Below are 21,229 nucleotides of genomic sequence, written 5' to 3' on the forward strand. Positions count from 1 at the left end.
TTTATCTGTGCCTCATGTAAGCCTTGGGTAGTAATTCATTACTCTCTCCTACCACTTCGAAGAATACTACAGCTAAGATACTGATAAAAGATGTTATGGAAAGACTGAGTCACTAGAATTGCCTTGTAACAAAATGGTGCCAATTCCAAAAGTGTTTTGTTTTTGAGAGGGGAAGTAGGAGAAAGGAAGTGGATTAATTACATCGAGGCAGATGGCATCAGATAAATCTAGATCTAGCACCTAGTGTAGCACGGGGCACACGGTAAGCATCCACACAAAAGGTTCTAACATAAGTGAACTCAACCCTTCTATGCTTGCACTTGTATTTACTGATATATAGGGCTCCTTATTCACGTATTCTGCTTATTTATATAAACCCTTAAGGAATTGTTTGATAACTATAATTTTATATTTTAACAATGTTAATATATTTTTCAAAATTGACTATTAAGTTATAGTTAAGTTTGACACAAGTAGTAGGAATGTTTACATGTTTCAAAAGATGTTTTGTCCATATTACAATATCAAAATATATTAAGTTGCATGAATTATATCTCAAAATCTCTTACATTAAAGGAATACATTATTCCTTAATTTTAGAATAGTATACATCTTTGCTTCTATGGAAGTGGAGATAGGAATGGGAATTTTACAAATGTAGATAATGTCTCAGTGGGAAGTTCTTTAACTGAAACACAGATATATAGATGTAAGACCTGAAAGAGAAAGAGAAATTTTATAAATATGGGAGGCAAGCCTAAATTGGAATAAAATATGTTTTTATGGTGTTTTAATATAAAAGGTTAATACTAAGAATCCTGGGTAGTAAAGTAGATATTGTAAGAGAATTGGGAGGTTATTTTAACAAACAGAAAGCACTTAGGTAAGAGTTTGGTCAGTTTTGTGGTTATTGCAATGAAGATTTATTTAGAGAAAACCTCTGCAGTGTAAAGAATGAATTTAGCTTTTCAGTAATAAATCTGCAATGTCTAAATCATTTCACATCATCGTTTTCCCTCCTAAGTTCAAAAGGAACTTAACAAGAGTAAAATAAATGAAATTCTCCACTTTTCCTTCATTAAACATTTTTGGGGTTTGCTACAGGATGAAAGTAACCAACTATTGAGTTACTTCTCATGATGGCAACCCTGACACTCTTCCTCATACAGATTACTTTTTCTTAGGGTATTTTTTAACCACATGTGTGAAGATTTCCTGTCTGTTGCTTATCTTTGTTTCACTTAGCAAGTTCAGAAAGTCAAAGATGTGCTATTCTGATAAATTAATTCCGAAACATAAAAGTAGGTCAAACCACAAACATACAATAGCATGACTCTTCTGTTTAAAAGTAATGATCATTCTAGTGCTTTAGAGCTCAAATTAAAGGATTAATATGGACTTTTTAAAAATCAAGCAGTGTATAAAGACTTCAGGGACTTGGGTATAAAATAAATTGAAATTATTAGGATGGAAATAATTAGGCTTGTGCTTCTTGGAGCCATCAAGGAAGTCAGACTAATGTTTAAAGTGAAGTCATACCATGAAAGCCTAGGTGGTGAACAGGTCCAATCTGACAAGTGCCCCCAGAATGCAAAGGATCATCACAGAAAGAATGCAAGCGTTAAGAGAGAAGATAACAGATGTGTGAGGCATAAGTGAAACACCTAGGAATCAAAGGTGTTCTTGGTGAGGAGGTCAGAACAATGGGAATAGAAGCAGTAATCAGACATAGTGTAAGATAAGAAGAATGCTTTCATGAGCTGAAACTCGTACCTGACTTTTAAAATCAGAACAGCTCATCCTATTTAAACAAAATTAAGGGGAAAACTGCACTTAAATGTGGCAAATGTTTACAGGTTATGGATAAATGGTAAAAACAAACAAACAAAAACAAACAGGCAAAAAGAAAAAAAACAAAAAACTTAACAAAATGTTACCTACAAAGGAGCAGAGAAGAGAGGCACAGACTTCTCCACAGCAGTGAACACCAGAGGAATTAAATCTCCTTCAGAATTGTGAAGTAAAAGTTGTTTTTCAGACTCAAATACAACACGACATCCTCAGACATACTAAGGTTTCAGGAAACATACCTTTTGTATCATACCTTTCTTAAAATAAAGTTACTGAGAGGGAATGATGTTTTTTTCTGAGACACATGTCAAAATGTAGTCCTCAAGAATGAAAAAGTCATATTTATTTATTTATTTTTAATTTTTGGCTGTGTTGGGTCTTCTTGCTGTGCGTGGGCTTTCTCTAGTTGTGGTGAGCAGGGGCTACTCTTTGTTGTGGTGCGAGGGCTTCTCATTGCGGTGGCTTCTCTTGTGGATTGTGGCTCTAGGTGCGTGGGCTTCAGTAGTTGCAGCATGCAGGCTCAGTAGTTGCGACATGTGGGCCCTAGAGTGTGCAAGCTTCAGTAGTTGCGGCGTGCGGGCTCTAGAGCGCAGACTCAGTAGTTGTGACACACGGGCTTAGTTGCTCTGAGGCATGTGGGATCTTCCCGGACCAGGGATGGACCCCATGTCCCCTGCATTGGCAAGCTCATTCTTAACCAGGGAAGTCCTGAAAAAAATCATTTTATAAAAGAATTGGTGGTCAGCATTGCAACTAATAAAACATAAAATTAAAAATACATAATAATGATTGTAAACATGACTATAAGTAGAAATATAAAAAGGCATCATAATTCTTTTTTCCAGCTTTACTGAGATATAATTGACATAAAATTGTGTAAGGTTAATGTATACAATGTGTTAATTTGATACATGGATATATTGCAAAATGATTACCACCCTAGCATTCACTAACACCTTCATCTGGTCACATAATTACCATTTCTTTTATGTGGTAAGAACATTTAAGAGGTGCTCTCTTAACAACTTTTTGTTTTGTTTTGTTTTTTTGTTTTGTTTTGTTTTGCGGTACGCGGGCCTCTCACTGCTGTTGCCTCTCCCGTTGCGGAGCACAGGCTCCGGACGCGCAGGCGCAGCGGCCACGGCTCACGGGCCCAGCCGCTCCGCGGCATGTGGGATCTTCCCGGACCGGGGCACGAACCCTCATCCCCTCTATCGGCAGGCGGACTCTCAACCACTGTGCCACCCGGGAAGCCCTCTTAACAACTTTTAAGTATAGCATACAGTATTTAACTATGATCACCATGCTGTTCATTAGATCCTCAGAACCTATTCCTCTTATCGCTGGTTGTTTGTACTCTGACCAGCGTCTCCCCATTCCCACACCCCGCAGGCCCTGCTAACTGGCTGGGTTTCGCTTAAGGGAACCTCCTTCCTTTTTCTCACAGCTCCAGCCCTCCCATCAACACAATATATTGTAATCCATTCTAGTCACTAAGTGAAGCAGCTGTGTTTGACAGAACCTGCTGTACTTGTTCCAGCTGAGAGTCTAGTCCTCTTATGACGATAGTGGTCTGCATCTTGCAAATCTTGTTTCCTGCTCAGTCCGTCGTGTGATAGCACATTTGTATTATGAGAAATCTCACTTTTAGAGAAACACTCAAATGTGGTTGGGACCAAGGGAAGGACAACAGATTAGACTAAATAGGGTTAGTGATTCTTCAGTTTGAGTGATTTTGAAAAATCAAATTAGAAGTGAACTGGGGAGAGTGCAAGGGAAAAACACAGATAGGAGGAATGTGGCCGGATATTTTTGGAAGGCAGCTTGGCCATTTTTATCAAGAGCTTTACTTTTGCACACCCTTTTCCCCAACAATTCTGTTTGCAGAAGCTTACCCTAAGGAAATGATCATGAGCGTAGTGGATTTGACCCCAGCGACTATCATTTCATGTTTAAAATAGTGGGAAAATTAAAATAACATAAAATAACTTTAAATGGAATACTATGTGCCATTTTTTTGTTTTCAATATATGTTTTTAAAATAATTATTTACTTATTAATATTTATTTATTTGGCTGCATCGAGTCTTAGTTGTGGCATGCGGGCTCTCTAGTTGTGGCTCCCGGGCTCCAGAGTGCTCAGGCTTAGTTGCTACGCGGCATGTGGGATCTTAGTTCCCCGAGGAGGGATCCAAAGCGCGTCCACTGCATTGAAAGGCAGATTCTTAACCACTGGACCACCAGGGAAGTCCCACCGTTTTTTTAATGATGAAGAAAAACAGTTAATGACGTGGGAAATTTTCACAAAATATTGTTACAGTAGAAAAGCAGGTTGACAATAGTGTATAGACTACAATTCCATCTTTGTGTAAAAGAAGGAGAGCTGTTGGAAGTATATTTACCAGAATGCAAACATTGTTTCTCTCTGAATGGGGGTAAAATGGATGATTGGTATTTTCTTCTTTCATTCAACTGTATATTAAAATGACCACAGATAGTTTTGATTCATATAGAATTGGTTTTCATGTTTCCTAAATTTTCTCCTAAAGCTTAAATTCACTCAGTTAAGCCCTTGATCCATTTATAAAAAAGAAGAAGGACACTTTGAAAGAGTTTTTCAGAGGGTGGGTGAGAAGGTGAGAAGGAGAGGAGAAGCAGCGTCAGACATGAGGTAGAGCAGAAAGAATCTATTGGTATTTTGGGTGAGTGTCTCCTGTGGGCTAGATGCCTATTTCATTATTTAATTTTCTACTTATCACGACCTGCTGCAGGCAGTAGTAGCCTATTCTATAAATGAGGAAATCTGGAAGCTGAAAAAGTTGCAGAAGTTCCCACCACAGCTCAGCATGAAGCAGGATTTAAGCCAAGGTCTCTGGTACCAAAGCCCGAGTGAAAACTCCGCCATCTTTCTGCTTCTCCTGAATCAACTCTGAGAGAAAAATAAGGCGAACGTTAAATCAAATTTTAGTGTCCTGTCCACTGCCTCAAGAATATTGTTGTATCTTAGTAAGGAAGAAAAAGTTGGGGGCTTCCCTGGTGGCGCAGTGGTTGAGAGTCCGCCTGCCGATGCAGGGGACGCGGGTTCGTGCCCCGGTCTGGGAAGATCCCACGTGCCGCGGAGCGGCTGGGCCCGTGAGCCATGGCCGCTGAGCCTGCGCGTCCGGAGCCTGTGCTCCGCAGCGGGAGAGGCCACAACGGTGAGAGGCCCGCGTACCGCCAAAAAAAAAAAAAAAGTTGACTGTACATGGAATTACCTTTTCCCCTGAGCTATATAATGAGTAATGCTAAGGTTGGAAGTTCTCTCTGGGCTTAACTACTTGACCTAGTCACATACGTAGTTACATTCAGAACACTGACTGGTTTTACAACGAAATCAAATGCTGAGAGAACAACTGGAATAACCTGGTTCCTCAGAGGCAGAGTGAGACAAGTTCATTCATTCCACAGTACAGCATTGGTGGTATAGTGGTGAGCATAGCTACTACCTTCCATTCATTCCACAAACAATTGAGGGCTTGCTCAGAGCTGAGGGTGGCATTGGGCTCTGAGGTTAAACGTTCTGTGATAGACAACTCCTCTGCCCTTCTTACAGTCTAGGTTTTACTTCAGTGTGACTCATTTTAATCAAGGACTGTAGTGCCTGTGATGTGCTTGAAAGAAGGAAAATAACATCTACTGTAAGCTGTTTCCCTTTGTGTCAACTGAGGATGAAACCTGGAGTTTACATTGAGTACAGAGTTCTTCCTCATGTTCCTACCCTCTCCAGGCTCAGGAGGGGAAGGCTTCTCATGGCACAGCTGTTTAAACTTTTATTGTTAGCAGTTTATGATCAGGTATTCCAGAAGTTACCCTTAGAATCCTAAATAATAATATTGCTTTTTTTTTTTTTTTTTTTTTTTTTTTTGCGTTACACGGGCCTCTCCCCGCTGTGGTCCCTCCCGTTGCGGAGCACAGGCTCCGGACGCGCAGGCTCCGCGGCCAGGGCTCACGAGCCCAGCCGCTCCGCGGCATGTGGGATCTTCCCGGACCGGGGCACAAACCCGTGTCCCCTGCATCGGCAGGCGGACTCTCAACCACTGCACCACCAGGGAAGCCCTGAATGTTTTAATTGCACTCTTGACAAAAGCAGGTCAATAATATGGGAAGTGTGCATCACCAATAGAGAAGATGTGACTTCTTTAATCAAAGACAAGTTCTGTATTTTCTTCGAAGACATTTATGACTTTACTTTTTACTATTAAATCTTTGATCCTTCTGCACTGATTTGAGGGTGATCTGGGTTTTTCTCTAAATGTTAGCTAGTGTTCACCAACATCATTGAATAATAATCCAGAAGTTTTCCTGAGCCCTGTTTTCATACATTGTGGAGTGCTTTACCTGATCGAATTGCCCTATCTAATCCCTACAGGAACTCTCTGTGAGAGTCCAGTTGGCATTCCCATTTTATACCCTGGGAAACTGCTTTCATTAAGTAAAGTCACTTGTTCAAGGTCACACAGTGAGCCAGGGGTAGACAAGAACTTGTTCTGTCTGCCTGATGCCGGAGACTCCTCTATAACAATAAGTTAGACATTTATGTGAAAACTCAGCCTTTTCTTTTCTGGTTTATAAAGGTACCTTTATTTTACATGAAATTTTTTCAATACACTTCTGATTTTTAGTTATTTCACCACAATGTTTTAATTGATATGGCTTTATAATTGTGTGTTTTAACATCAATACAGTATACCTACCCTCATTTCTCTTTCAAAAATAATTTTGGATAGTCTTAATGTATTTAGCGTCTAGTCTTACATATTTATGCCTGGTTAACAGTTTGACATGTTTCCCTTGTCCAAAATGTTTTTTAATTTTTGACCTAAATCGCATATAATTTAAAAATTAATTTGAAGAGAAAGTGAAATATTCACAAGAATGATGTTTCCTATTTAGGAACATTATATGCACCACCCTGTATTCAAGCTTCCATTTATATACTTCAGAGAACCTTTAAAACTTTTTTTATATATCTCTTGCCATTATCTTGCTGTATTTATTCCTAGATATTTTCTAGTTTGATACCATTATGCTGGAACTTTTCCAAATAGTTTTTATCACAAGTATAAAAGATTGCTACATCTGGTCACCTTACTGAACAATTTTATGATTTCTGGATGTTTTTATGATATTGGCTTTTGAGGTAGATAGTTAATTCATCTGCTAATAATCAAATTTTCATTTCTTTCTTTTCAGTATTTAAAACTTTTTTATGACTAGAGATTCCAGAACAAAGTTGAGTATAAACTATGATAGTAGGAATTCCTGTATTTATTTTGGTTAGTGTTTTACTTTTTGTATTTGCTTTTGGTTTCTGCTATAAGAATTCATCTGTTTACTCAGGCATGCTTTAGGAGGGTTTAGAATAGTGCTTATAGTGCTTAATTCTAGAGACCATTGGGGAACAATTGGGCACATGGAGTCCATTCTGCACACATGTTGCTTTTCAGGGCTCTAAAAGGTGGCCTCCAATAAAGGGCAGGGGTTCCCTCTTCCTCCTCGGGATTTCCAAGCTGTCTCCTTATGTTTGAAGTGTTTCTGCTTTCATCTCCACTAGAGGTTTTTTGTTTGTTTGTTTGTTTTTGCGGTACGTGGGCCTCTCACTGTTGTGGCCTCTCCCGTTGCGGAGCACAGGCTCCGGATGCGCAGGCTCAGCGGCTATGGCTCACGGGCCCAGCCGCTCCGTGGCATGTGAGATCCTCCCGGACCGGGGCACGAACCCGTGTCCCCTGCATCGGCAGGCGGACTCTCAACCACTGAGCCACCAGGGAAGCCCTAGGGTTTATTTTTATGGCCTTGAGTACTTGTGGTTTAACCTTGCCTCACATTAGGTTAGCCTCTTTGTTGTAATTTAGTGGACTGGGAGATACTATGCCCAGAAGCCTTAAAAGCTTTGCTGGAAGTGCTCTCAGGCACTTGTCTTCATAGAACAACAGGAATAAAAAGAATGGGTGGAGCTTGTGCAGTGCCTGTGGGTATCCCTCCCACTGCATACCCTGGAATCTTCTGTAAGGCTGGGTTGGCAGCCTTACTAGTGTGTTAGTTCAGGCTGCATTTAGGTAACTAACCAGGCACTGCAGTCCTGGAAGTGATGTCATGAAGTCATTTAGTTTTCATTCTTATGGGGAAATTGCTTTTGGTATACAACCTTTAGGGTTTCGTTGCTTTTTCAGAAGCATATTTCTTATTAATATCAAAGAGTAAACATTCTTCATCATGTTAAGAAAATTCACTCCTATTCTTAGTTTTCTAACAGTTGGATTTTTAAAATTTTTTATTCTTTTTAAAAATATAATAATGGCTGTTTAATTGCATCAGATGATTTTTTGACATGTATTAGTGTGATCAGGTATGGTTTTTTTTCCTTTAAGCAATTTATAATCATCTATCACATTAATGCTATATCACTTCTGTATTTCTGGAATGAAACCTTTTGCTTATGGTATAATTCTTTTAACACCCTACTCTGTTCAAATTGCTGTTTACTTACGTTGACTGCAGTATTATTAATTGCATTTGTTAAACACTTACTCTGTGCCAGGCTCTGAGATAAACACTGTGCCATTATCTCATTTAATCTTTTGAACAACATTGTGAGATCTCCATTTTACAGATGAGGAAACGGAGGCACAAAGATTTCAAGTGACTTGTTTAACATTGCACAGCTATGAGGGTTGCTTGGTGAACCCAGCTTGTTTTGACCCCCAAACCAAATGATAATCAGAAAAAATGTTGGGTGACATAAGGGAAATGGCACATGACCTGACTTTGATTAATATCATCAAATTGCCATAACCAAATGCATCTGTTCCCAGTTTAGGGCTATGTCTGTCATTGGAAACAGATTTTCCTGTTTACAAATCAGGGTACCCTTTTCTTAGATCAGAGAGACATAGACAGTTGTTGCTCTCTGAATCCACATCTTTTGGATGCCATGGAAACCATCCTCCCTCTTCAGACAAGGGTGTAGTGGGTCCTGTGCTTTCAGCTTCGTGTACCTATTCAGATGGTCTTATGATAGAGATGGAAGGAAGGGAGAGAATTGATTGTTCAAGAGGAGTAAGGGAAGAAGGGGCGCACACACACGGTAGATGTAAGGCCAGAGGAAAATTGGTTCTGATATAATTTGAAAACCTGATAACTTTCAACGTTCTGTTCGTGCTTGTTCAGATAGTTGATAATAGAAATAACAAAGCTACGCACTGACTTTTCTATCCTTCCTCTATCTATGTAGAGCTTATGGAATCAAGATCCAGGGAATTCACAGGTATCTCTTTGTGTTTCGGTTTTCAAGTACAATAATGGATAATGTCCACTGTCCTGACTTCACTCAGTCCCCAGTGGTCTGTGCCAGGAGCCAGATGCTCAGGTTTCAGTGACATTGATGTTGTCTCCTTCTTGCTGGCATTTTCCCAGAACTGAAACATATAACCAGGGCTGCATTCCTGAACACCTCCATCCACCTTCCCCTATCCCCCTTCTCCCCAGCACACTCACATTCACACCTGAGATCACGACTTGAATCCTCAAAAATCCCCTCTTCGGATCTGAGCCTCTTTTATCTTTTCCCATAAACCTGTTCTCCACCTGTGGTAGGCAGAATAATGCCTGCCCTCATGCCCTCCCACCCTCCCCAAAAGATATCCATGTCCTAATCTCCAAAACCTGTTAGGTTACACAGCAAAGGCGAATTAAGGTTGTAGATGGAATTAAGCTTGCTAATCAGCTGACCTGAAGGAGGAGCACATCCCTGGATTATCCAGGTGCCCAGTATAAACATGAGGATTCTGAAAAGTGAACGAGGGTGGCAGGAGAGAGAGATCTAGAGAAACGGCAGCATGAGAGCACACGGCTTGGTGTTGCTGGCTTTGCAGACCGAGGAAGGGATCTTGAGTTGAGGAAAGTGGGCTCCTTCTGAGGTGAACAGGCCAGGAACCCGGTCTTCCCCTATAGCCTCCGAAAAGAACTGCCTGCTGACGCCGTGAATTTTGCCCGGTGAGACCCATGTCAGACTTGGAATGTACAGAACTGTAAGAGAGTACGTTTGTGTCTATTTTTTATTTGGAGCCACTAGATTTGTGGTAATGTCTTACAGTAGCAATAGGAAGCTAACACATTATGTCATTCTCCTAACCCCGTCTCGGTGCCCCTCACCTAGCCCTCCTCGAGCCCCTGCTGCCCTGCTTGCATGTCCTAACCCCATAGGTGGCGATGACAGCAGGGGATTTGCTTATTTCTTGCATGGTCTGTCACCCTGATGTTGAGACCCACCCCTGGGGAAACCCTTACTGCTTCTTCTTGTTGTTTCTTTCGGTATTCATTTTATTAAAACCTGACCTTTGCCACAATAACTCTTCCAAATGTCACAACCCCTTAAACCCCCAGTCCTGTCTTCACCTCCGTACACTTTAGCAAATAACTTTACTGATAGGGTTAACACCATCTGTCTTGAGATCCCTCCACTTTTCACCTCAGGACCTCTGTGACCTCCCAGTTACCTGTTTCCACATTTCCATCTCTCATCCTCAAGGCAACATTTGACAGTCAGTACAACTTTCCTTTAACTTTTTTCCACGCCTTTGTGACATGACACTCATTTTCCTACCTTTTCAATCCTCCCCACCCGCCAATCAGCCACACTTCTTTTCGTCCCCCGCCCCCCAAATCTAAGCCTTCCTTAGGATCTGTTCTCAAACCTCGGATATTCTCTTGGCAGTTGTAACCTCCACGACTTCACAGATCACCTAGTGAAAGGTTTCCTTTACATCCGACTTTCATGCCTTTTCACTTCCTGGACATTCTCCTGAACATCACCTTCTTTTAGCCCCAACACATGGAGAGAGAAGAGTCTTTCTGTAAACATATCTAGCATCTCCTCAGATGCAGGAGGCAAGAGCCTTGTTTTCTGGACACCCCTGGCCCTCCTGTGGGCTGGGAAGGGAGGAGGAAGCAGGGCTGTGGGCAGGGCACCAGGTCCACCTGAGGTCAACACAGGTTCTCCCCGTTCCCTGTTTCAGCCCCTCCAGGATTTATGAGAAACGAGACAGGTTAGGCAAAAGGGCTTATGTTTCATTCTTCTAGGGTTTTGGTCAATTTTGTCCCAGCTACATTCTTACTGGGTGGGAAAAACTGGCTCTGAAACTTTTCAAAGGTGGGGCAAATAGGAGGCATAGTTGCTTTGTTCTGAATGGCTTCTGAGGATCACCTGGCCAATTTTCTCCTCTGGCAGTGGATACTTTTATATCATTTGCTTCAGGTTTTTGTAAGCAGGGGGAGGATCCGAATTTGGATAGGTGTAAAGGGCCTGAGGAGGGCTAAAGCTTGAAGGAGAGGTGTCAGGTGTCATTGAGAGATAATTGCATCCTTGCCGATGGCCTGGAGCCCCCTCCTGAAGCGCAGCAAAGTAGCTCTTTCCAAGGAGGCTCAGGTCTCTCCCCCGCTCTCCCCAGTGCCTTGTGGGCCATGTGCTGCAGAACCCATCTAGACAAGGTATCCAGGACTTCGCTTATTGAGACAAGCAGCCGGCCATCTTGAAAAGTTACTGCAAGAAAATATTTAGGAAGTAATATGAAGCCTTTCCTTGGGCTATGCTGATATGAAGACATTTGGGTCCTTGGAATGTGCCAGTTTACATTCCAAAATCTTAGACTCTGGCGGGTTTTTGTTTACTGTGATTGCCATTTTTCTGGCCTACCCACTTGTGCCAAAGGAAAGTAATTTTTGTACTAATTCAGATGTACATAGTTAAGTTTATCCTGAAAGGCTCAGCCAGCACCTGTCTTTCTTTGGCAGCTGAACGGTATGGAAACTCTCATGATTTGATGGCTTACAGCAGTGCCTTCATTGGGACCAGAGATGCTTATGCACAGCCTGTGGAAGGGCATGGGCTGTAGCTGCCACAGATGGGAAACGGCAGCTTAGGTTCTAGAAATAGGAAGCACCTACAGAAGGACATGAAGAGACTGTGCTGAAAGCACGAGGACCTAAAGGGACAGCTGTTTATGGTGACAGAGAAGGGCAGGAGTGTGGGACACAGAGTGGAGCTGAGATATTAACAAGAATGAACACCAGGTAGATGATAAGAGTTGTAAAATACTGTGATTGGGTTTTTCAGTAGGCTGTGTGGAATCTCTGATCTGCAGAATTTGGAGATCTGAAAACCACAGTCAGTACAGGCTCATCTTCCTGAAGTAATTTAGATGTGGTCACCTGACAGAAGGGAGGTCATTTTTTACAGCAGAGGGATTTTTCAGGGTGTCTCTGGTTCTACAAAGGACTAGAAAAGGATACTGATAGCAGCATCTTTTTTTTTTTTTTCTTGGTTCTTCATTTAAAATAATGTAAAGGAGGGCTTCCCTGGTGGCGCAGTGGTTGAGAGTCCGCCTGTCGATGCAGGGGACGCGGGTTCGTGCCCCGGTCCGGGAAGATCCCACGTGCCGCGGGGCGGCTGGGCCCGTGAGCCGTGGCCGCTGAGCCTGCGCGTCCGCAGCCTGTGCTCCGCAACGGGAGAGGCCACAACAGTGAGACGCCCGCGTACCACAAAACAAACAAACAACAGCAACAAAAATAATGTAAAGGAAATACTTAAAAGTCAGTAAATCCCACGTGAATGAACTCTTTTCATTTTTCTGTGTTACCTTCCAGCTCTCATCCAGTTCACTCACATTTGTTGTGTAGTTTAAATGATATTGTTGGTTTGCGTGTGGCTGTGGGGAGTTGTAGGACCTCAGATGTAGAGGGATGTGTTCATCACACTTCAGAGCGCATGGCTTGTCATCACTGGTCAGAGCTGGGCCCTTCGTTATTTATTCATGAGTTCCTTTTTATCCTCATTCCCCACTCCCGTTTCTCTCCCAGCTGCACTCCATTCTGTTGTGTTCAATGTGTATAGGCTTTTGTCTGGATGTGGCCTTGAAAAATGTGTGTAGTTTTGTGGACAGCTTTTAAAAATATACATAATGATACCATTCTGTACATCTCATTCTGTTTCTCTCGATGTAAACATGTTGCAGTGTATACTTCTAAATTTATTATTATTTTTATTTATTTTTGGCTGTGTTGGGTCTTCGTTTCTGTGCGAGGGCTTTCTCTAGTTGTGGCAAGCAGGGGCCACTCTTCATTGCGGTGCGCGGGCCTCTCACTGTCACGGCCTCTCTTGTTGCGGAGCACAGGCTCCAGACGTGCAGGCTCAGTAGTTGTGGCTCACGGGCCTAGTTGCTCTGCGGCATGTGGGATCTTCCCGCCCCAGGGGTCAAACCTGTGTCCCCTGCATTGGCAGACAGATTCTTAACCACTGTGCCACCAGGGAAGCCCCAGTGTATACTTCTGGCTTGTTATGCTCTGGGATTCTAGGCAGTAATTAGATATATTTTGCTTACCCTCCTGCTCCTCACTGCCACAGATACTGTTGTTCTGTATACCCTCCAGCAGGTTACTTCATGATATCTCCTGGGAGAGGATGTATATCTGTGGGTTAGTTTGCTGACTCGTACGGGCTACATATGCTTAATTTGCTGGGATGGCTGTACCAGTTTACATTGCTAGTAGCAGTTCACATCTTTGCCAACACTAGAATTATCCAGCTTTCTGATTTTTGCCACGCTAATAGATGTAAAATGATGCTGCGTCTTAATTTGCATTTTTCTGATCTCATACAAGTTAGAGCATCTTTTCATAGTTAATTCAATTTTGTACTTTTTGTCACTTAATTTGTATCCATTGATATATGTCTCTCTGGTATTCAGTGTCTGGGTTGATACATTTAATCATAACAATTAGGTTGAATCATATGCAGCTGCCGTATTATCAGGTTGACCAGTTTGACCCTTAGAAATAGCAAAATCTGTGGTCCAACTTAATATGTTGTTGAACATATAGGTCTTTACAAGTTTTCATTATTATAAATAATACTGCAGTAACCATATGCTGTGCATAGCATTTTTCTTCTTTTGAATTTTTCCTTAGGATAAATAAGGGAAAGATTACTGAGTCAAAGAATGAACATTTTTATAGCTATTGTTACATATTGACAAATCACCTTCTAAAAGGGCTGTACTGATTTACATTATACATCATTATACGTCATTTATATCATGACTGTACTAGTTTTACTTTAACTTCGTCTTTATACATTATCATTTAAATGAATACTTGAATAACTATAAAGCAAAACCTCATTGTTATTTGTACTGTTTGATCACAGTTAACATTAATCATTTATTCAAGTATACATGGATGAACAATATGTTTTTATGAGTTTGGTCTATTTGTACATTTAGTCCACTTTTCTTTTAATCTTTTTTTTTTCAAAGTCAATTTGAAAGTGGGTTTTAATATACTGTAGATTACCCTATCCTCAATTTCTGAAAATGAAATCATTCACTTATAAACATTTTATTCTTCAGATGACAATCAAAACAAAACACATGATAAAATAGAAAAGAAGATGGTGGTTCAGAAGCCCCAGGGTACTATGGAATACACTGTAAGTATAAACAGGTAGAATGAAAGTTTGTTAATACCACTAGATTTACATAATGTTTCTCCCTGACACATCCTGCCCCTTAGTCATTTCTCTTCCTTCCTTATTTTTTCCCTGGGTATACCTGTTACTTGAATTACCTTTTGATATGCCAAGGATGACCAATTTTAGGTCTCCATCCCAGACATGCTTTCTGCGTTCCCAAACCAAAGATTCAGTTGTCTACTCAAACATTAACTTAGACCTCCATGCTTGGTCTTTGTTCAAGAAGCAGTGGCTCCATCCTCCATACATTTCAACAAACCAGACCCTTAGCCTTAACATCTTCTTCCCATTACTCTCCATGTTCAGTCTTCCTTTCCGTGACCATCCAGCAAGTCTAGGCCAGATCCCTTCATTTTTCTCTCTCATGGAATCACGTTCCTTTACATAGTTTATCTCAGTTTAACAACATCGATTCAGTAGTGTGATTGTTATATCTAGATTGTGCCTTAATTCATACACCCACGGAGAGAGACCAGATCCCTCTTTGGTCACCACTCTTATTTCTGGTGCTTGCAGGGTATAGGCCTCCATATGGTTGAATCAACACATGAATAATGCAGTGCATGTGTCCGTTGCTGCACCTCCCCGTTCATGTGTTCATCTCTCTCATTGCGCCATGAGCTCCTGGAGCCCAGGAGCAGCGTCTGCTTATCCTAGGCCTGGTGTAAAGTGGGCACTCAGTTATAGATCTGTTCTGATTCACTTTGAACTAGCATTGCTGAAGAGTGATCTCTGACTTCCAGAAAGAAATTAAGTGCTGTTGCCATTGCCCCTGTGTTTTCCTCACGTGTATTTATTTTCTACTCATTATTTGTGTGCCGTGCCAGGCTCTATATAAGGCAAGCAGCAAGGCCTGTCCCTCCCTGCCATTTCTTCTGGAATGGTGAATCCTCTCCAAGCTTCTAGAGCATCACACTGAAGAGCCTGGCACCAGCATTTCATGCTTAGTGCTCTGTGAACATCCCTAGGCATCTTGCTATGGTTTATAGGCTTGGTCCTTTCCAGAAAGGATTTGGGGGTGATTATATATCTCACATTACCACCGTCTGCAATATATTGTTGATCCCCATAACACCTAGCCCAGTTCCTTACCTCCTAGAAGATACTGAGGAAGTGTTGGATTATTTATCATTAATAACAATATTAATTCTAAAGCCATGTGTGTATCCTACAGTGTGATTCACGAGCCCCTCCGAGGAAATGAGAAGTATCTTTGCTAGGAGATGCTTCACAGAGCATGTACTAAATAAGGCAGTGAGAGTAAAAAAAAAAATCAACCCCAAATTAATTCATATAACGGTGATCAAATTAGTAATTCAGATCTATCCACCTGATTGATTTATGTTATGGAGATCAGTTTTAGTTGGCAAGTTACTTTGTGTACTTGTTGTCGGGAATAAAAGGTGATCCATAACTTCGTGTGTAGAGAACCATGACCAGAACCACTTACCTGATTGCTCCAGAGCTGTGGATGTTCAAGCCTTCTGTTTAGTTTCAGACATTTAATGATACCAGTATCCCTCCCAGGGTCTGTAACTTGGTTCCATATGTATGTCTTATCCTTGTGTAATAACGGCAGATTGTTAAAATTTTTCTCCTTTCCTGAAGCCCCTATACATAGTATCTTCAAGTTTTTGTGTAAAAATATGAAGCCAATTTATTGATCACTTGCCATGAGGTAAGTGCTCTTGAATTAGAAATTATAATTAGGTATCTCAATTTGGATGAAGAAACTGAGGTACAGAGAAGTTAAACAAATGACCCAAGATCACACAGCTGGCAAGTGGCAGATTTGGAATTCAGGTCCAGCAGTCTGGCTCTAGTCTATATTATCAAACTGTGTCTTATACTGACGCTAAACCCTGAAACCCCCCGGATTTGAATATATTATGTAAATATAAACTATTTGAAAAAAATATATTTAAAAAAAGTTTTTTCACTTTAGTACACGTGATTTTGCTCAGGGTAAGGTGAGGCATAGGTTAAGTTCTCAATGATCTTTTAAAAATATACGTATTTATGTCTTGTTCTAGAAATACTTTGAGGTAATTTTAATGCAGTCTGTAACTATGAACTTGGTTAGCCTGAGACAGTTCATCTAGTTGGTGGGTTTTTGACACTTAAGGGCAGTGAGTGAATTCTGCATCTGTACCTTTGCACCTGTCCACAGCCTCCTGCAGCCACCTAAAATTTCCACCTATAATTCAAGGCTCCCCTGGTGGAGCCAGTTCTGCTTACAGGGTCAGCCACCAGTGTTGACCCAGGGCTATAGTTGGGAACTTCTCAGTGACACTCGCCAGAATGACCTCCTGCTAACAAGTTCCATCCAGTGACCCTGGACAAGGAGTCTGTCCCGGGATATTGACCTTACCAGAGGCAGCAGACTTCTTTTTGGGTGGAGCTTTTTCACTGAAGTTTCACATCTTCTTACTGCCCTTTTTATTCCTATTCCCTTTCTATTAGAGAAGGAAAGAAACATGTACACCTGAGACATATCACAAGTTTTATAGATTTAAAGAATAACACTAATTTGGCTGACCATGGGAAATCGTCATTTTTAATGTCAGTGAACAATATTTGTAGCTAATCTGAAGTTCTTTTAGATTTCTCTGCCTTTCACTTTTTTCATTCATCAAATATTTAAGTGCCTTCTACGTGTCAGGCACTGTGGGGAAAAAGGCCATTAACAGGCCACAATCCAGGAGCCTAAAGTGCAGTAAAGAAACAGGCAAATAGACAGACAGAAAAATGCAAAGAGAAAAAGTAGTCCTATTACCCCTAGGAGTGGTACTGTCTGTAATATTTCTTTTCTTCTTAGCTTTATATTATACCTCACACGCCCTCTACTCCATACACCTAAGTTGTGCCAGAGTAAGTTTAGAAATCTATTAGTGGACAGTGAAATTTGAAGATAAGGGAGTCCAGAAATGAATAATATATAAGACTTTTTTTGTTAAGAATTGAGAATGTATTCGCTTTTTTCATAATACATTTGGATGTATGTGTTACATTTTTACTCACCCATATCACAAATAGATTAATGTTGACTATCAAGAGGAAGGTTTTGTTTGCTTTTTGCTTTGTGTATTGAATCTTGTTTGTTTGATTATTCTAGGCTGGAAGCCAGGACACGCTAAACTCCATAGCACTGAAATTTAACATCACTCCCAATAAACTAGTGGAACTGAATAAGCTTTTTACACATACTATTGTTCCAGGCCAGGTAATGATTTTCTTGTTGAATTTTACTTTAGAAATTTTGCATTTATTTTTGTTGCCATTTTTAATGACTCACTCTTAGTGTCACAGGATTATCATCAGTGATAATGTGCATTGGTTCAGTCTTCCATTTAGATCCAAGACTTCTGAAAGCATCCTGGTACTTATGAACTGTTCAGAGATGAATGCTTTGCAAATGATTAACACAGTTGACAAACTATCATTTGTGTTATAGATGTTTCCATCAAGAAAAGTTAAATTAATGTACCTTTTTTCCCTGTAGAATTTCATACAGATATTCTTACAATATTTAATTTAGAATTGCAGGTTTCAGTTTAGTCCACTCCTGGGGTCCACTGTGGTCATTGTTTTGTTTTAAATTAGGCAAAATTTTTGTCATTTTGGTCTTGATTTGATACCATGACAAAAGAAGTCAATCCAGCCAAAGGTGGAGACATTCAGCAGGACCATCAAGAAATGCCTACAGACACACAAAAAGATGCTCAACATTGCTAATTATTAGAGAAATACAGATCAAAACAGCAATGAGGTATCACCTCACACCGGTCAGAATGGCTGTCATTGAGAAGTCTACAGTAATAAATGCTGGAGAGGGTGTGGAGAAAAGGGAACCCTCTACACTGTTTGGTGGGAATGTAAATTGGTGCAGCCACTATGAAGAACAGTATGGAGGTTCCTTAAAAAACAGAGCTACTGTATAATCCAGCAATCCTTCTCCTGGATATATATCCAGAAAAAACAAAAACTCTAATTCAGAAAGATACATGCACCAGTGTTCATAGCAGCACTATTTACAATAGCCAAGACATGGAAACAACAACCCAAGTGCCCATATACACAGTGGAATATTACTCAGCCATAAAGAAGAATGAAATATTGCCATTTGCAGCAACATGGATGGACCTAGAGAATATTATACTTGGTGAAATAAGACAGAGAAAGACAAATACTATGTGATATCACTACACATGAAATCTAAAACATAATGCAAATGAGTCTATATACAAAACAGAAATAAACTAACAGACGTAGAAAACAAACTTATGGTTACCAAAGGAGAGAGGGAAAAAGAGAGAGACAAATTAAGAGTATGGGATTAACAGATACAAACAACTATACATTAAAATATATAAGTGGCAAGGATTTACCGTATAGCACAGAGAACTATATTCAATATCTTGAATTAATCTATAGTGGAATATAATCTGAAAAATATATATATAACTGAATCACTTTGCTGTACACCTGAAACTAATGCAATATTATAAATCAATGATATTTCAATTTTTAAAAAAGCCACACATTTTTTCCCAGGCTTTTAGTACTTTGTTAAACTAAATGAAATTGACATGTCATATAATTTTGCCATTCTCGGTTAATCCAGCAATTTTTTAAATACCTTCTGCATAAGATATTCTTATCTTTCTACTTGAAAACTACACTTAGCCAATAAATGTAAATGGCCCAGTCATAGGCAGAGCCTTGCTGAGGCCAAGTTTCCAGTCCCATCTATAGAACTACTTGGTTGCCATGAGCACATTCCAGTTGCATTGTTGACTTACTAGACCATGTTCCTGCATCTCTATAGTGACATAGATGTATACTGCTTCTTCTAAGTATAACTTCATTCAGGCAATGGTGGTATTCTTTGCATTTCCTTCAAGGGCAGCAAATGAAACCAACAGACCATAAATTGGCCAGTTTGTACTATCATGCTTTTGGTATTTATGTCCTTGTCAAAAGGAGATATTACTATATTGCTGATACCAGGTAATTGAGGGGAAATATGAATTAAAACTTTTTAAAAATTAATAAATTTTTATCTCTAGGAAAATTAGATTTCAGGCACTTTTATTGGGTTCCTTATAATCTGGGGTATTGCTGCATAATGTGTAACTGACCCATAGCAGTGAACCTAGGCTTACTAATTCAAGGCTAAAGACTGCAGTCACTGGAATTTAGTAAAATAACTTAGGGTGATTCTTTATTCGTTTACTAAGTGAACTGGATTAAGGTCCAGTAGCTAATAGGAGGTATAGGAACTGTTTTAATATGCCTACTTAAGGGTAAAAATATAGAAATAGGTGCCCCAAAGCATCATTTCCTTTGACCCTTTAGTAACTATTTGACTTGGGTAAGTCACTTCCTTTTTGGACCCTGGTTTCCTTATCTCTGAAATGAGGGGTTGGGCTGCATTATCTCGGATGTCCCTTCTAGCCTTTACTGTGCTGTGTAGCCCTCATATAACTAAACAGTTATGTGCTGTTACTTGTCCCAGCATCTAGCTCTACTCATGATTTTTCTGGCAAAGATAAGGAATTGAGAAGAGTGATCCAGACTCACTTCCATGTTCAAGTAAGACGTATTTTGACTGAGCTTCCCAGTGTTCAACTGTTACTTCTACCTACAGTGCAGTGGACTGTTTATGCATAGGAAATTATCCCTTTGATTTGACATTTAGAATGTCAGACAATAGTATCTCACGCTATGTTGCCTAATGCTTGTCAAGAGCTCAGGTGCAAAAAAAATATTAATGGATAATTGTTTGGAAGAAATGACATCTATCCATCCCTCTAGCCTAGATACATATGATAAGTAAGAGCTGTATACTAAGACCGTGTAATTTTAGCCTTCTGTAAATTGCTCTTATGGAACTCTAAACTTCTGACATTTTCCATTGACCCATTTTGAAGTTGTTATAAAGAACAGTCCTTCAATGGGGCTTCCCTGGTGGCGCTGTGGTTGAGAGTCCGCCTGCGGATGCAGGGGACACGGGTTCGTGCCCCGGTCCGGGAAGATCCCACATGCCGCGGAGTGGCTGGGCCCATGAGCCATGGCCATTGAGCCTGTGCTCCACAGCGGGAGAGGCCACAACAGTGAGAGGCCCGTGTACTGCAAAAAAAAAAAAGAACAGTCCTTCAAAACTGTTTATTGTATTTACTGTCAATGTGTCATCAAGGACAAAGAGTTCACCATGAGACACTTTTTTAAATTTTAAATTAGACTTCATGGAAGAATACTTGTACATCTAAGAAACTGGTTTGTTTTTATTTTATGGACATTGAATTCTGTTAATTCATGACGTCTATCTCTTTGCATTGGTTATTGGGAAACTTAGAGCCAGTTTTATGGCCCACTTCTCAATGAATGTTTGGTAATTTTGGAGCACGTTTTCAGTATAATCAGTCCTCATCTTATTTCTCCTTGATGATGATTTTCCCACCTTTATCTTAATGTGTCTTTTGTTGTTGCCTCATTTTTTTCTGGATTGAAGAGAGATTTTAAATAACTTAAGTTAAAATAGAGAGATGACTGAAAGGATGAAGAGTGAATGACAGCTGTTAAACAGCTGTTACATGATTTGCTCTGAATTATGTTTTATAACATTAGAGGTCATTTTAAAACTGTTTTTGATATAATGCCAGAACGTAGCCATGTCTCGTGAAAAAAGTGTTGAATAACAGAATCACAATAACACTTCGGGAACCAGAATATTTTACAGAAGGAAGCTATTTAGTACAATTTAGGGGATTTTATTTTATTTTTTTTTAGATAACCTAAACAGTGATGGAAGAGA

The 21,229-nt window shown here is 40.2% G+C and overlaps 1 protein-coding gene across 2 annotated transcripts in view; it reads left to right on the top strand.

Annotated features, from left to right (window-relative positions):
- Positions 1-21,229, top strand: part of NCOA7 (nuclear receptor coactivator 7) — a 141,101-nt gene that overhangs the window by 64,112 nt on the left and 55,760 nt on the right. For both annotated transcript variants that reach the window (XM_067010702.1, XM_059083949.2), the window contains exons 4-5: positions 14,291-14,370; positions 17,528-17,635. In XM_067010702.1, the coding sequence (XP_066866803.1) occupies positions 14,291-14,370; positions 17,528-17,635 (188 nt within the window). The remainder of the gene's footprint in view (positions 1-14,290; positions 14,371-17,527; positions 17,636-21,229) is intronic.

Source organism: Kogia breviceps, chromosome 13 (assembly GCF_026419965.1).
Source record: "Kogia breviceps isolate mKogBre1 chromosome 13, mKogBre1 haplotype 1, whole genome shotgun sequence".
Taxonomy (NCBI): Eukaryota; Metazoa; Chordata; class Mammalia; order Artiodactyla; family Physeteridae; genus Kogia; species Kogia breviceps.